At 38.3% G+C, this 18,020-nt stretch overlaps 1 protein-coding gene across 1 annotated transcript; it reads right to left on the bottom strand.

The window, feature by feature from the left end:
* Positions 1–3,281: 3,281 nt before the first annotated feature.
* On the bottom strand, positions 3,282–17,245 carry kcnh2a (potassium voltage-gated channel, subfamily H (eag-related), member 2a). The gene is made up of 15 exons (XM_058413202.1): positions 17,170–17,245; positions 16,413–16,643; positions 12,206–12,373; positions 11,502–11,930; positions 11,065–11,276; positions 8,351–8,773; positions 7,851–8,247; positions 6,793–6,992; positions 6,370–6,622; positions 5,880–6,073; positions 5,687–5,789; positions 5,302–5,514; positions 4,958–5,150; positions 4,664–4,856; positions 3,282–3,695 (listed from the first exon to the last, which is right to left on the bottom strand). The coding sequence occupies exons 1-15, from the start codon at positions 17,243–17,245 to the stop codon at positions 3,282–3,284; spliced, it is 3,699 nt and encodes a 1,232-aa protein (XP_058269185.1).
* Positions 17,246–18,020: the final 775 nt, after the last annotated feature.

Below are 18,020 nucleotides of genomic sequence, written 5' to 3'. Positions count from 1 at the left end.
TTTGAAGAGGTGTCCCAAAACCTTTGGCAATATCTGATGTATCTGATGATATCAAATTAAGTTTCCACTCCTCAGGTACTCACAGAGTCACCTGGGTTATAAGAGTCAGTTTTAGTAATATGTGAGCTACTTCAGTTAAACTCTTAACTCCTTTCACCTTGCTGTCAGTTAGTAACTAAACATACAGCATGTAAATATAGAGAGATGCCTTTTTGAAAATTACACCAGAAGAGAGATTTTAAAAATGTTAATGCATTGTTAAGTGGGAAATGGGAGGATTATATCAGTGGCTCAAGGGGACCCAAGAGAACTAATATTTCCATAAAATAAGTAGGCCACCCTTTACAACACTGGTGAAATAATTTGATATAAAAAAATTATGTAGGGATATGCAGATGGCCTCTTGGCCAGAACCACACTGACCACCATTTGTTCGGTCTGAATTAACTTTACAAACATCTTGACAATTTAATAAAAAAAACTTTTACACTCTATTTTACTCTTTTGAGTAAAATATCATATTTTGCACTCCTCATTCTTGTAATTATTTAAAATTCTTTTATTGGCACACAACAATATTGCTGGTATTTGGGTTTAGAATAGCTGTACAGTCAACAATAAACAATATACTAAACAATAAAGTGTGCTGAAATATTTGTAGTTAACATTTAACTGGGTGGAGCAAAGTCACATAATCTTTCACTTTTCTTTCACTTTTCAAGCGCTCATACTCAGAGTCAAGTTCACAGTTAAATCAACACAGACAGATTTTATTGCAGGTTATGAATGCCCTCAGAAATATTGTTCAGTCAGAAATGATTGTTGCTGGTGCTGTCAAAGTGGTTTAGATAATTATACACATTCACTGAGCACTTTATTAGGAACACTCTACTAAAACTGGGTTAGGGCCACTTTATTCTCAAAACAGACTCAATACTTTGTGGTCTGTATTCCACAAGATGTTGGAAACATTCTTTTGACATTCTTCATGTCCATCTTTACATAATTGCATCACAAAATTCCAGCAAATATTTTTTAGGTGCATTTTTATGCAAAGAAATTCCCATTCTACTACATCCCACAGGTGTTCTATTGGATTCTGATTTAGGGACTGGAAAGGCCACTGAAGAGCATAGAACATCCAGTTTGAGATGGATGTAGCCATTAAAAGATGGGTAAATTGTGGCTATAAAATTATGCACATGGTGAGCACCAATACTCAAACAGTCTTTGGAATTCAAGCGATGATTGGTATTAAGAGGCCCAAAGTGTGGATCATTTTATGCAGTGCACTGCTGCTACATGATTGGATTATTAGATATTTGCGCGAATGTGTGGGTGTACAGGTGTTCCTAATAAAATGCTTGGTGAGTGTATAATGTATTTGACTTTAGTAAGAATTCTAATAGAATCTGAAGTATTTTGCCTTAACTAGACATCACTGCACTTTTTATTTTACTACTACTTAAATTCAAAGCAGTGTACATTAACACAAAAAAAGGTTTAATGTACTTTTAGTGACTTTATTGCTGAGCCTTTTCTCATGTAGCCTAAGCTAATTCAAACATTTGCCTAAAGCTAGTCACAATTTTGTACAGCAGGCATACTGTTCATACTCACTTTGTTAATGACTAGGCATGTGCAAATACTGGTTACATAATACACCTCTATATTCAACATATGTAATATTGCTGTCATGGTTGATTAATTCTGTGCAGAAGAGGGGAACTGACTTTGTATGATATGTTTTATTTTATTTTTGGTGTAATATTTAGTATTTATAGTTACATCCCCATTAGCAAGTTAAACCTGTGATTGGATCTTGCAAGTATCTTGGCTGGGAGTTTAAACTTATTTTTGGAAGACATTTGATACACTATATTGCCAAAAGTATTCGCTCACCCATCCAAATAATCAGAACCAGGTGTTCCAATCACTTCCATGGCCACAGGTGTATAAAATCAAGCACCTAGGCATGCAGGCTGTTTTTACAAACATTTGTGAAAGAATGGGTCGCTCTCAGGAGCTCAGTGAATTCCAGTGTGGAACTGTGATAGGATGCCACCTGTGCAACAAATCCAGTCGTGAAATTTCCTCGCTCCTAAACATTCCACAGTCAACTGTCAGCTGTATTATAAGAACGTGGAAGTGTTTGGGAACGACAGCAACTCAGCCACGAAGTGGTAGGCCACGTAAACTGACGGAGCGGGGTCAGCGGATGCTGAGGCGCATAGTGCGAAGAGGTCGGCAACTTTCTGCAGAGTCAATCGCTACAAACCTCCAAACTTCATGTGGCCTTCAGATTAGTTCAAGAACAGTGCGCAGAGAGCTTCATGGAATGGGTTTCCATGGCCGAGCAGCTGCATCCAAGTCATACATCACCAAGTGCAATGCAAAGCGTCGGATGCAGTGGTGTAAAGCACGCCACCACTGGACTCTAGAGCAGTGGAGACGCGTTCTCTGGAGTGACGAATCGCGCTTCTCCATCTGGCAATCTGATGGACGAGTCTGGGTTTGGCGGTTGCCAGGAGAACGGTACTTGTCTGACTGCATTGTGCCAAATGTAAAGTTTGGTGGAGGGGGGATTATGGTGTGGGGTTGTTTTTCAGGAGCTGGGCTTGGCCCCTTAGTTCCAGTGAAAGGAACTCTGAATGCTTCAGCATACCAAGACATTTTGGACAATTCCATGCTCCCAACTTTGTGGGAACAGTTTGGAGCTGGCCCCTTCCTCTTCCAACATGACTGTGCACCAGTGCACAAAGCAAGGTCCATAAAGACATGGATGACCGAGTCTGGTGTGGATGAACTTGACTGGCCTGCACACAGTCCTGACCTCAACCCGATAGAACACCTTTGGGATGAATTAGAGCGGAGTCTGAGAGCCAGGCCTTCTCATCCAACATCAGTGTGTGACCTCACAAATGCGCTTCTGGAAAAATGGTCAAAAATTCCCATAAACACACTCCTAAACCTTGTGGACAGCCTTCCCAGAAGAGTTGAAGCTGTTATAGTTGCAAAGGGTGGACCGACTTCATATTGAACCCTATGGATTAGGAATGGGATGTCACTTAAGTTCATATGTGAGTCAAGGCAGGTGAGCGAATACTTTTGGCAATATAGTGTATCTTAGTAATTAATTTTATTTATATAAAAATTTTATCATTTGAAAAATTCAATAGTTATTATAATAGTAATTGTAAATGATTCAAAACATTTGTTTATCCTTAAATAAGATATAAATAACTTGGCACATGCATAGTCATGATATTAGAAATAAATTTTTAACATCCAGGATCAGAAGCGTGTCTTTGCTGAATTGAGGAGCACTTTTTTGTTGTGTGTTGACCTTGGAAAGAAAGGCGTCTTGCACTTTCAGAAGACATCACATCTTGCCTCATTCGAGGGTGTTGATGATTTACAGCTTCATATAAACCGCTTTCTGGAGTAGGATTCCATAGAGGACCAACCATGTCCACAGGTTGCCTGTCTGGAACAGTGGTCTTGACATTGGTAAACCTCTCAGGACAGCTGGACTTGGACAGTTGTGGTTCACATGCATTTTGGATATTCAGGTCAAAGCCCAGACTCTCTGGAGTGGAAGCCAGTGAACAATCTTGGAGCTGGAAGTCCTCACTATCCTGCAGCAGCTCACACAGATTAGTAGAGATGTCACCGATGTCCTCAGGATTATATATCTAGTAGAAATAATAGAAGAAGGTTCTACATGATTACATGGTCTCGGTTCGTCATTGTGTGGTGACAACACTGTATATAAAATACAACTGTAGCAACAGTACTAAATTTTGTTTGTGAAAATGCTAGAATATTAGACTACTTATAGCCGGGTTTGCACTGTATGATATTCAACCCAATTTTGCTGTTGCTGATGAAAATTGCACATTGTGGGGAATTCTATGGTTGGGAGCTAAGATCAGTATTCTTATAATGCATACTGTGACATGCTTACAAGTGGCCAATTTAGTGCCATTGCCACTAAAGATAAAGTTCTTGCAATGTCAAAATCTGTTTTGATTAAAGGTTTGGCCATTGCTACAGTGCAGTCATCTAATAACCATGAATAAGGTCAGCATTGGATGGCACAAAACGTCAAATACAAAATTAAATATTTATATTTCAGCAAGTAATCATTTAAATACCGACTTTCTCTCATTAATTAAAAGAACATTAACTGCCTACTTGCATGGCTCCTCATAAATTGAGCTGCAAAGCTACAGTGCATGCTAATGCTGAGGAAAAACAATTCTTATTACTTAAACTCATCTTTTTTTGCTTTTTATTGCAGCTATTATAGCAAGGGCTTCTTTCTGTTTATGCAACCCCATTTTCTGCACAAGCACAGATGGTGCTGATTGATGCCATAAGCAGAACACAGTAATTTTCTTTAATTGCAGGTTGATGGTTAGAGGATCTTGTTATTGCACAGTCTGTTATAGAACTGGGTCAAGGGTTTATGTGGGATTATCTTGTACAGTGACAAGTGATAATATTAAAAGACTGTAATAGTGGAGTGTAAAACTGGCTTAATCAATCAACTACAGTAATTTATAAACACTGTGTTATAAATGATAAAACTATGAAAAATCCTAACGTCATCAATCTTTCAGCTCCATCACAAGTAAAGGATTTCAGTTGTTTATTGTACCTTAGCGTGAAGGGCTAATCTCTCTGTTTCTAATGGATTGACTGGTTGTACAAGCTTTTGTCCAAGTTTGGGTGGATTTGGAGATGATTCGGGTGGAGAGGTCACAGCACTGTAAGATGGTGGAACAAGAGCCATCTGCCTCTGAAGAAACTGCATGATGGTTCCAATGTCTGTGGACATACGAGACTCTAGGCTGTGGAAGCACAACAGAAAAAACTAAATCCTACATGTACTGGAGCTGACATCAGTAATATACCTCAATTGCTGGAGACTAATCAAAAATAAGAAAATCACCGGTGAAGCTGTCTCTGCAGTAGTTCCAGTCTGTTTTCCACTTCACTGCACTGGCGGGTGATACTGTGTGAGAAACCCATAGATGGAGATGAGGGAGGAGGACAGGACATACTATGGCTGGGCACTTGCTGGTACCGATGCCCATGACTTTCTGCCCAGAAGCTAAAACATCTGGAGACTCCTGAAAAAAAACCTGGTTTAAGATATTAGTGTTAAAGCCCAGATACATTACTACTCAGTATAAGTTGTTATATGTTACACATGATTTGGTACCCACTTAAATGGATAAAGGATTATGCATCATATTGTGCACATCATTTTAGTTGAATTTCTTTATATCATACCTGAGAAATTGTTGAAACCTTTCTGCTCTCTTCTTTTGCTTATATGAAATTTGGGACTGTGACTGTGCAATAAGGTTTGTCTAGACTCATTCTCGCCATCACTGCTGGTTTGAGAGGATGAAGAATCCAAGTCCCGATAAACATTGCATTCTTTGCTTCTCAAAGGCTGATGAGACATCCTGTTGAGTCTGGCTTCTGTCTTCACTGTGTTATCTAATAACAGTGAGTAGAATACAAGTCAACATGTTGGACTAGAACATTCAAGCCTAATTCATATATTCATATATATTTAATTAATTAATTAAGTAATAAGTATTAATATAATTAATATATATTTCGTGTTGCTTTCATTTAATAAATATATAGATTCATTGTAACATGGTACCTTTCTCATTACTGGGATGGGAGGAAAGTGTTGATCTGTTCATATGCTTCATGTAGGCCTTTTCTGACTCTTCACTGTTCACAGACCCAGAAATGGTTGTAGTCTATTGAGTGAATTTAAAAACAATTGCATTGTGTTTTTTGTTCCAACAGTGCTGACTATTTCTTTATTATTTTTCAGTGTAGGTACCTACATCTCTAAGGCTGAAGGTGATCTCCAGGTTGCTCCAGAAGTTATTTGAGAATTCTGGATACATGTCCAGAACTTCCAGAACATCCTCCCTCTGGATCTTGTGCAGATCGCAGTAGGTCAGTGCTCTTACATCTGCACACGACTTCCCAGGCCGTGTGTACAAATTAATGTGTTCCCCAAATATATCATTCTTTCCTACAGGATTACACCAAATGAATTATACATTAAATCCTTTTATTAATCTCTAACACACATACAGTAAATCTGATATACAAACGTAGGCAGCAACAAGATGTAAAATAACAGCTTATTAAATCAGCACAGCATTAGTATGAAAAGCAGATATCATGGCTGAAGCTCATTCTGTAAACATACAATATATTGGGTTAGGGTTAGGGTGTTATTGGTACGAAATCCTATATTCTACAGTAATATGAAAGTGTATAAAATACGTTTATAATAAGGATTTAAGAGAATATAAAACTCCTTACCCAGGATGGCTACTACTACATCTCTCCTCAAGATTTCAATGGAGCCTCGGGAGACAAAGTAGAGTGCTGAAATGACATCGCCTGCGTGGACTAAAGTGTCTCCTGGTGGGGCGTGAGTTGTCTTAAACTTCATGGCTAGTGCACGTAAACATCCTTTGGTGGAGCCTTTGAAAGCTTTGCAGTTCTGTAGCAGAGTGCGGTTCAGATGCAGGCAAATGTCTGCTTGCAAGCATTCAGGAAAACCCTTAAGCACCTGATCAGGGTGGAAGAGAGATGTGAGCATTATTATGTTCTCAACTGATTTTATCACACATCTAGCACCACCATGTTTATTCATAACTAATTTACATTTATTCATTTAGTACATGCTTTTATCCAAAGTGACTTAAAAATGAAATAAAATGTAAGGGGAAAAAGACTTACAGCATTCATATCAATGCCATTGGTGTAGGACCAAGCATGTTGGAAATACTCCTCTAGTCGCTGCCGTAGTGGATTGGGAATCTGGTGAAAGCGAATGAACTCTCGCACTCGTAGCATCTGTGTGTGGTAGCGAGCAGTTCCAGAGTAAAGTCTCTGAATAATAGCTGACACATTCCCAAAGATACTGGCATACATCAGTGCTGTAAAAAGCAAATAAAAACTTTGCCTTCCTTTTTGCAGAGTATAAACATGGTATTTCACAGTGAATTTCTTGAAGTTCATTTGGGCAATGAGAATTTTGAAACTTTTTTGAGCCATTCACATAAGGCTCTTTTAATTTTACGGGTAGTCATTACCAACAAAAGTATGTGGCACCATCCTGATTAAATTTGTAATCTCAAGCCTTCCAATGAACACATCTCTGTCATAGTTTTCAGATTATTAAAAAATAATGAAAATGAATGGAATAGAAAAGTAAGCAGGACACAAGTGCAGAAACTCAGTGGCTTCAATTAGTCTTAGAATCATTGGCAGTCAATAAATGGGGTCAAACCACAGTCAGATAGAACGACATGAGTATAATTAATAATCAAAACACAAAACCAGGAAATGGTCCAAACCTGGAAGTATGAAATGACACAAAGAACAGGTACCACAGGAAACTAAAGTATGGACTGAATAGAGCTAACACAAGCTTGATTAAAAAAAAATGGCAGGAAGGAACAGAAACAACAGGACAGAAATAACCAAACTAATCAGTATGTGTCAATGAACAGGTGAATATTTCGGATGATCATGACAGGGGTGGAGTCAGAACCAGAATTAAAAGACATGCAACAAAAGGCCATAAAGTGAACTAAAAACAAGAGCACTAAGGGGAATTTTAAGCATACTCTGAAATATTTATCTGAAACTTGTACTAGAAACTTCTAAAGGGTCTCTGCAGGGCACGTAACATACAAATAAATGATTTCAGTTATAATATGTAGTGCAAACATATAAAAGCTGTATAAACAAGATTCTGTCTCTTGAATATCTTAATTCTATAGAGTACTCACCACCAATAAGCATAACACAAATTGAGAAGATCTTCTCTGAGTTGGTGTTTGGTGAGACATTCCCAAAGCCCACGCTGGTCAGACTGCTGAAGGTGAAGTAAAGAGCAGTGACATACTTGTCTTTAATGGTTGGTCCAGAGGTTGGAACGGTGTCATTATAAGGCTTGCCAAGTTGTTCTCCCAGTGAGTCTAGCCAGCCAATTCGTGATGAACCACTTCTCTCCACGTTCCCTATAGCATACCAGATGCATGCAAGCCAGTGTGCGATTAATGCAAAGGTGCACATGAGCAGAAAGAGCACTGCTGCACCATACTCCGAGTATCGGTCAAGTTTACGTGCCACACGTACTAATCGCAGCAGCCGAGCAGTTTTCAGCAGACCAATCAGTGTGGTTGTCTGGAAAAGAAAGAAGAATGGAAATTTCAAAAGCTCAAAAAGTTTGCAGTCATGTTAGGAGGTGATTAGTGTGTGGGTGCAAAGATTTAGAAAGACTTCTCACTTCCTCTCCAGAGCGGTAGATAAGCAGGTCAAATGGAATGGCAGCCACCAGGTCAATGAGGAACCAACCTTTAAAATAGTGCACAGCGATGCGGCCAGGCTGGCTGACCACCTCATCATTGGTATTGACGTAAGTTGTGCGAAAGTTAATGACAATATCAATAACAAACATTATGTCTACTATGAGATCCACCACATTAAGAGGACTGCAGGAGTATCCACATTGCTGCCTGGCAGCCTCCTCCTCATCGCTTAGCAGGAACGCCGCTGAGTATGGTGTGAAGATGGCCGTGTAGATAACCAGTAACAGTATAACCCAGTCCCATACAGCCTTGAAGGGACTGTAGTGTAGGATGGTCCACTTGTGGATGCGGGGAGCCTGTAGCTTGTACTCAGGGAGGACATCAGCACTCAGAGACAGTACCTATGCAGGGATATGTTAATATTTACTGGATTACATAATTATTGGCACTTTTAATGAAAATGAGCAAAAATACTATGTCAGTCATTACACACAATAATTTAAAATTTTTCACCCCAACAATATCAGAAAGTATTTATCATTGTTCTAGGAAAACTTCATCTCATCTCAATAATTTTTTAACAGTGTATTGTATATCTTTCTCTTATAAATATAGCCGGAATTATTGAAATACCTAAACCTCTAAATAATACCTCAAAGAAGCAGGTGAAATAAGCTGAAATAATATATCACTATCAACAAAGTCAGAAAACCTAAACACCATAGCAGCATAGCAGAGTATAGCATACTCTTGAGCAAAAACTCATTAGAGCCATAAAATTAGATCATTGCCACATTAACAAACTGAGCTTGAATTAAGAATTTCTCTTGCTGTGCATTTGTGTTTGTCACACACACACACACACACACACACATGTACACACACTCACACACATACACACTCTGTTTCCAGTGCAAATCCCATTTGAACTGAGCTGTAATTACATTTGGGGGCCTGTCTGTATCCTAACCAGAGAGTTTTAATTAATATGATGTCTTCCCACAGTAACCCATTGAGACACAGTTAAACAAAGCCTGTAGAGAACACTTGCACCATTACTCTAACAATGTACAGATTAAGGGGTACCGAAGATGCAGTGTCAGTGTAAAAATAAATGCTTAGATCAAGGTCCATAATAAGGTTTATAAGTGAAAGGTGTTTGCAAAGGAAAATAAATCTTACACAAACCGGGTTTATTAATTGTTTTTCTCCTATTCTCTGAATGCATGTCAGTACTCTAGCTGCAGGATTTGGAACATGCTGTAGTCTTTTATCATTTTAGGTACTCTGCACAGCAGGAGTCATGTTCTCTGTAATGACCCAGACTGGCCAAGTGGTGACACTATATAGCAATTTTTCTGTATTTGTATGTGTTTTTACTAGATACAGTAGATAAAAGGTTTCCATTTTTATTTTTTCCTTGGTATGATTGAGGTCTGTTGTGATTGAGATTAGTTTGAGCAAAAGTGTCTATAACACCATCTACTCACACCTAGTCTCTGTGAGACTGAACATTTCACACTATGTATAGGATTTGCCATATGGCTTAGGGTTGGCAATATTGAACATAAAACATTCCTTTCAAGCAGGACACCATAACAATGTCAGCAGTTAGTCAGCAGCTGAAAGTGAATGCAGAGAGACAAAACTTTAGTAAAAAAAAAGAAAAAAGAAAGAAAAGAAATATGGATGCCAAGTCTTCCTGAAAATGAAGGAAAAGCATTTCCTAAAGAAAAGAACGGTGCATAGTAAAGATTTTGCAATCACAGTTTTTTAAGGACTGAGTTCCATATAGCTACTGTTGGTCAGAATAGTTTTGTAACATCACTCCTAAATTGAATGAGGATTTGGGGAATTTGGAAATATATACACACCAGCTGGATGCTTCTTTATCCAAAACAGTCTGAATAATGTCTGCATCTTATGTAAGACCTGATTTCCTCAGTGTTTACACACAAATGTTGTTATGAATTAAATGGGACTAGACTAAATGTTTACTCTTGGCAATTAGCATTAGAAGTGGGAGACATTAAGCACTTGAATCGGACTGAGAGAACTAATCTACGCTTGCAAAAGGATTTCAATGTCTATTGTAAACAGAAAGGATGGGCAAGTACATGCACATTTGCTGACAGAAACATGATCACAGATGTTTGGCTAAGGGTGGCATACTTCTGTGACACTTAAAGTGTGATAGATGAGATAAAGACTCTTTAAATAGGTTGGTACTCTAGAGAAGACTGCTAAATTCAGCTATTAATTCAGTATTGAAGTATAGGCTCTTCTCTTTTCCATGCAGGATTACACCAATCAGAAAGCCCCATTTATCCACATTATGCAATTTCTGTGGCTGGCAGAGATATCTGCAACTCAGAAGTGCAGAAAAAAAGTTGCTGGGCCAATGCACCTGGTGCACACACACACACACACATATTGTCTGATGTATACCACTTGATTGCAGCTAGTATGTGTTCTCAACCTAAAATTATAAACCTTGCAAAGAAAATAATGGAAAAAAACAATTATCAATGGTACGTTAAGGGTTTTTTGGATAATTAAAGGGTTCAACTGGACTGTTTTCTGATTATAAAATACTCCATTGTAAGGTTCTACATAGAACAATTAAGAATCCTATTTTTTTTAAGTTTTCAAACTTTTGTTAGTTGAAAAAACTGAAAGTTTTTTTACTTACCTGAGTGACTTTCTCAGTCACATTGTGTGTGCGATCAATCAACTTGCAGGGTGCAATTATATCAATCTCACTGGAAGGGAGCGTCACCAAGGGATCTGTTTTGAAGTCAATTAAGTTGTGTGATGCTACAGGACTTGTATTTACCATGCGGAACCGCATCAGGTCTGAATCTGATGTAGAGTTAGGTAGACTGGCTTTACGATGCATTGCACCTGGACAAACAACAGACTAAATGTAAGACATTATGATTATCTAAAAGATGCATATTGACTGTAAATATGATACGAATAGCACAGTTATCTATACTTACTACTGAGATCAACTAGTCCAGTTATGCCTAGTATTTCCATAAATAGCTACCACTAGTAATAATTTGTTACTTGAAATTATTCTAATTAATTTCACTGTTGGTCTTATGAACTGAACTCCATCCTCACCCATGCTGTTGGGTCTGATAGGAAGCTTTCTATCCCTGGTACAGACACTGGTTGAGGGCAAGTGGCGTGTGCTACAAAGGCTTTCACATGAGCGGCTGTGGGACATGCTGCAGTTGGAGGGTGAATTTTTCGGGCAGTCAAGCCATGAGGAGGACTGCAAAAAGTCCTGGAATGAAGGTTGGGATGGTGGTGAGGACTGAAGCTCACAGTGAGGCTCCAGAGTGTGTTCATCATCCCACAAGAGCAATGGAAGCCGTCCTAGTGCTGAACGTTCTGGCAGGGACAATAGTTTGTCCAGGGCCACTGACTCATGGCCCATATGTGGCATTTTGTGCAGGTGACCCAACTCGGCATCATCAGGCAAAGACGACTTGCTGCTGCTCAGAGAGTTACACAAACGCCGGGGCAGTGTGAACCTGTGTCTGCAAGCTGAGGCATAGAGAATGAGATTTTGCAACCAATTAAATATTTGATTACATGATTAATCACATATGAAAATGTAAACCAGCTACAGTGTTCAATAAAAAATTCATTGCGCCCTGTAAAAACTTTTACCACCAAAAATTTCATTTACGTATCAGCATGTGTTCTCATTTAACCACATTTAATGTGTTTATTAAACATTCATTTTGGTGCTTAATAGAATTTAAAGCTGGTCACAAAGAAATCCAGTTTAATATGCACTGTGTGTCTTATGTGAGCACCTTTAGAAAGCCATGGAATTGAGAATCTGTGGTTGTGCTCCTTTAGGGGTGAGTTGTTAGCAGTACTGTCCTGCTGGTCTGCCAGCTCAAAATTCAGGATGAACATGATGACCAGTCCATCTTCATTCTTAACTGGAACCACATCCACCAAGCATAGGAAACAAACGCCTGTATGGAAAAGGGCAAAAGTTCAAATATATGTGGAAAAATAAACGAATGCAGGATACAGATTCCAAAGTTGATGCCTTGCAGTTACAGTGCTGGGGTTCGAATTGAATCTCTAATTACTATCTGTGTGGAGTTCAGCATGTTATCTCTGTGTACTTGACACTAGGTGGATTGCCTACAAATTAAACATCTCCTTGTATAGGCTCCCAGGTGTATTCCTACCCTGCACCCATCAGTATGACTGAACAGGCAAAAGATGCATAAAAGCATCATGTCAACAAAGAGAGCATTATTTCTCCACTAGAGGGGAGCGCGCAACCAATTACATTCACTGTCCTGTATTCACAAATGTGGGATCACAACTTGCCTAATTGAACAAGGGCACAGGTAACTGTTAATAACTAAAGTTTTCTTTTATGATTTGATATTCTATCTACTAATATACACATTTTTAATACTAAGGAACTAGTTACATACTCAAATTATGACAGTCAGATACACTATATTGCCATTTTTTGGGACACCCCTCTAAATCATTTAATTCAGGTGTTGTTTTTCAGGGGTTGGTCTCGGCCGCTTAGTTCCAGTGAAAGGAACTCTTATTGCTTTGGTGTACTAAGACATTTTGGAAAATTTCATGCTCCCAGCAATGCGGAACAGTTTGTGGATGACCCCTTCCTGTTCTAACATGACTGCACACCAGTGCACAAAGCAAGGTCCATAAAGACATGGATGAGTGAGTTTGGTGTGGAGGAACTTCTTCAGAGTCCTGACCTCAACCCGATAGAACACCTTTGGGATGAATTAGAGCAGCGACTGTGAGCCAGGCCTTCTCAACATCAGTGCCTGACCTCACAAATGCGCTTCTAGAGGAATGGTCAAAATTCCCATAAACACACTTCTAAACCTTGTGGAAAGCCTTCCCAGAAGAGCTCAAGCTGTTATAGCTGCAAAGGCTGGGCCAACTCCATATTACATTCATGTGCATGTAAAGGCAGACATCCCAGTTTTGGAATGACTCACAGTCTCCACTCTAATTCATCCCAAAGGTGTTCTATCGGGTTGAGGTCAGTACATGCTCATCCATGTCTTTATGGACCTTGCTTTGTGCACTGGTGCACAGTCATGTTGGAACAGGAAGGGGTCATCCCCAAACAGTTCCCATAAAGTTGGGAGAATGAAATTGTCCAAAATGTCTTGCTGAAGCATTAAGAGTTCCTTTCATTTGAACTAAGGGGCCAAGCCCAACCCCTGAATTCAATTATTTGGAGGGGTGTCCAAAAACTTTAGGTCTGGAGGCAAGGTACAAATTTTAGGCCCTTGGTAAGAGAAGAGTCACACTTTTCTATTCCCTCCTAATCAATGAATTCATGCCACTGGTATTTGTTACATAGATGCCAATATTCTGTACATCTACTAAGTATCACCTAACCCCAGTACACTTGACACTGTATTTTGCAGGAGCTATCATCTATATAAATGTGAGACAGCACATTTATATAGATGAGGAGGGATTCTGTTGTATAACTATCTGACCCTTCTGAAAAAGCATATGATATGAGAGAAAATGAGAGAGGGGATTAAAAGGCCTCAGTGCCTGAGGGATATTAGTGCAAACAAGAGCTTTATTCCGTGGGGGTTTTTGTTTCTTCAGCACCAAGGACAGAGTCACCATAGGCCATAGAGGTTAATGCCAAAAAAGGAAAGGATCATTGTTTTTTGTAAGACTATAAGCACCATATAAAAATTAAATTCCCAGTGGGATATAAAGCCTCAAAATCATACAAAGAAGACCCACACTTCACAAAACATTTAAGATAAGCGCTAATTTCAAGATACAGACTTTTTAGAATCTGTTTACAATGATGGGGTCACATTATGATAAAACACAATGCCTTTCTTGCTTTCTTTCTATTAATGTATTATTTTATTAATTTTTATCTTCATTATCAGCACCATTTTGGTTCTTGTGTTTCCATAGTCTATCCCAGAACACTGGGTGCAAACAAAAATAAACCATCAAGGTTTTGTGAGGTGCGACACAGCCAGAGCACCCAGAGGAAATTCATGCAGATACTGGAAGAACACAGCCAGCTGTGCCACTGCTATCACAAATAAATTCTCAAAAAAGAAAAGAATAAATTATATAGAATAAATGTTTTTGGGGTTTTTTTTGCTTTTGTTTAGATATTGGTCAAAACAGGTTATTATATTATAATTATTTGTTAAGCCATTTCACATTTTTAATAATTTCACAAATTCACTGTTTAGATAAAGATACAGCCAAAATGTAGTGAATATTTGAATGTTTTAGGTTTAAGGTGTCTATTCTTACAGAAAACTCCTTTTCATTAGGTATACTAAATGCAGGAGTTCAAAAGAAATATAATTCCACTTTGACAAGATAAACCAAAATTGAACTCAAGAAAGCACTACTGTCCTACTGTAAAAGTGACCAGGAATAAATAATTAAATTCATGAGATGACTCTAGTCATTACTCTGTCTAATTATAGAAATGGAAACCATTACCAGAATATAAAGACTGATTACTAGGGTTGTTCCTCAGTAAATCTCTGGTGAATTATTTGAAACAAAAGTATTTTTGTCGCTCAGGGTACGCTCAGATGGTTTCCTGAGTGCTGTGCTTAAACTGACTTCAATCATATGGTATACTCTGGAAAACTACCACATTTCTTTCTTTAAAAAGCAGTATCGCTCTTTCTTTTCCTTCTTTTTTTTTGTTAAACAAGTTCATATGCAAGCAAAATCTCAAATCATAAAAATATTCAGTTGAACAGATGAGTTTTGCTAGAAGTCATGTGACTTGAACAGAGGTATGGATCATGAATCAGGTGATTCAGTCTTGGTATTTGCTGCTGCTGTAAGGATTATGGGAAATTAAGTTTTTATTTTCAGCTGATGCCAGCAAACATGTGGCAATGAAAAAGGGGCTCTCCAGATTTAGTTCTCTAGGTTTTATGGGTTTCTGAATAAGAGCCTGGAACCTTTGCTGGCAGGGAAATGCTGCCTGGGATAGGTTTTACACAAAACCATAAAGAGGGACAATTTACCTGTTAATTTTTTTTACATGATTTAGGTGACACTGATATAGAATTGGAGCATAAGAGTGTGCCTTACTTTATAGTGTAACCCCAGTTAATCTGAAAAGCTGGATGTCTGCCATCATATTCGCTCAGATTATCCTTATGGGTTATCCTCATTGTTTTCAAAGAGAATGCAATATTTAATGGTTTACTCATCTAAATTGGGATTTCACTTAAGAGGATTATATTCAATCTGTAGCAAATCCAACTAACTGAAAGGAGAAACCCATGAAATAACCTCAAATAACCAATGATCAGCTTAGTGGCTTGAGAGGACTAATATAATGAATTTACCAAAACCACAGATAGTTCTATATTTATAATTTCTGTATTAGCTTCTTGAAATGAATCTATGATCTCTATGATCTATGATAGCTTCCTGGGTGCTTTACCCACTGTTGTAGTAAATTTAACCCACATTAATAATGTACTGTAACTTATCAAGAAACAGTTAAATTTAGCAAAAGGTTTTTTTTTGTTTTTTAGTCAATAGGGGACTTAGTAAGAAAACAGTAAAACTGTCAGAGCAAAACTGTCTAGAATTTAAGTATAACCTAAATATTCCTTCTTCAATTCACATAAATTGAGTAGTCAGTGTCCAGTGTCAGAAGCCCTTAGAAGGCAAAAACAGGCATCAGTTATGTACATGCTGTCTCATCGTTAGTCTTTTGTGCAGCAAAGCTATTAACACAACCTGGTTTAGACCTTGATTCAGAGGTAAATCTGACTAAAACCCTCCAGCCTAAACAGCCATGAAGTCTCTAAACCAACCAGCCAATATAGCAGCACCCCAGATAAGACAGTAGACAGTGTCTGACTGTACATTTTACAAAACTGCAAAGATTTATTTGGGAGTTGGATGTGCATTCTTGCTAATACTGACTGCCATTAGGGCTGGGTTTTTTTGCGATTCACAAATTGCCAATGTGCTTACCATCTTTTCTATAGAGGGAGATCTCCACCTTTCTCTCTTCTGAGCCCAGCAATGCTTTAGCCATCTGGGCCACAGCAGACCTTCCTGTGTGAGGCCCATACAGGAAGCTGCAGGTACATGGTTTCTGCATCACCTCAGCACGTGTGTAGCCACACATGTGACAGAATCCATCATTGCAGAATATAATGGCGCAGTTCTCTACCCGTGCATTGGCTATGATGAATTTACGATCTGTAAAGATATAGCAAAGGCATTAAAGCTGTATTCTACAATGAATCTGATTTCTTTTTCTGGAAAGAGTGAGATGAAGTCAGAACACTGTCTACTTCCTAACAAATTGACTTTTGGCATTGTTGATAAACATTATACAAACACATATGACCCTTTACAAATGATGTTTTTAACAACTTTAATGAGCTTTAAACAAAATATTAATTTTCCCAATACATTCAGAATGATAATTTTAGGTCATAAAGACTCTTGACACTCAATCCACAATTTTAGCAAATTTAATTGTATTAAGCATTTTAAAACTGACTGAAAACACTGACTGATTAAGAGCCATTTAATCTATAAAAGACATAGGATTTATTAGTTTATAAAAATCATGCAATGACATTTCAGCAAGCTATTATAATTATGCTGATAAGAAATATTATTATTATTATTATTATTATTATTATTATTATTATTATTATTATGTCAAAAAAAACCCACCACCACCAACACCAAAATAATTTCTGTGTCATATTCTTACTTTGGCCCTCAAATTTGCGGATGATGGTGTCCAGGAATGTGTTCTGAGGCGCGACGTGTCCCCTCCGTACTGGCATGATGATGCTCCTTAAGCTCACTTCCCTGCTCTTGATTTATTCCAGCTTCAGGAATGAGAAGTGAGTCTGATCAGGTCAGTTGTGATCGCTAGTGTAAAGTGCGAGCTGCTGTATAGAGGGTAAAGTGAAGAGCTCAAAGATCTGTCTAATCCACTACATTTCCACCAATGAACGCTGCTCACTCGTCACTTTCCCAATGGATTTGTGTAGCGGTATCACGGTCAATTAATCCGTTTACTGTTGCATGCTGTTCCATAACATGAAAGGAGACTTTAATGTAACATAATGTAATGTTTAATATATATATATATATATATATATATATATATATATATATATATATATATATATATATATATATATATATATATACACTATATTGCCAAAAGTATTCGCTCACCCATCCAAATAATCAGAATCAGGCGTTCCAATCACTTCCATGGCCACAGGTGTATAAAATCAAGCACCTAGGCATGCAGACTGTTTTTACAAACATTTGTGAAAGAATGGGTCGCTCTCAGGAGCTCAGTGAATTCCAGCGTGGAACTGTGATAGGATGCCACCTGTGCAACAAATCCAGTCATGAAATTTCCTCGCTTCTAAATATTCCACAGTCAACTGTCAGCTGTATTATAAGAACGTGGAAGTGTTTGGGAACGACAGCAACTCAGCCACGAAGTGGTAGGCCACGTAAACTGACGGAGCGGGGTCAGCGGATGCTGAGGCGCATAGTGCGAAGAGGTCGCCAACTTTCTGCAGAGTCAATCACTACAGA

The sequence above is a fragment of the Hemibagrus wyckioides genome, linkage group LG17 (genome assembly GCF_019097595.1).
Source record: "Hemibagrus wyckioides isolate EC202008001 linkage group LG17, SWU_Hwy_1.0, whole genome shotgun sequence".
In the NCBI taxonomy this organism is placed as follows: domain Eukaryota; kingdom Metazoa; phylum Chordata; class Actinopteri; order Siluriformes; family Bagridae; genus Hemibagrus; species Hemibagrus wyckioides.
The sequence above is the reverse complement of the archived record's forward strand: the minus strand, read 5'-3'. Positions and strand labels throughout refer to the sequence as shown.

Excerpts from the sequence above, each read along its gene's own strand:
- kcnh2a (XM_058413202.1), bottom strand. The coding sequence starts at position 17,245 with ATGCCAGTACGGAGGGGACACGTCGCGCCTCAGAACACATTCCTGGAC. Across the intron at positions 6,993-7,850 it reads TTGTGTTATGCTTATTGGTG|CACTGATGTATGCCAGTATC; the intron begins GTGAGTACTCTA and ends TGCTTTTTACAG. Across the intron at positions 5,515-5,686 it reads CCATCCCAGTAATGAGAAAG|ATAACACAGTGAAGACAGAA; the intron begins GTACCATGTTAC and ends CACTGTTATTAG.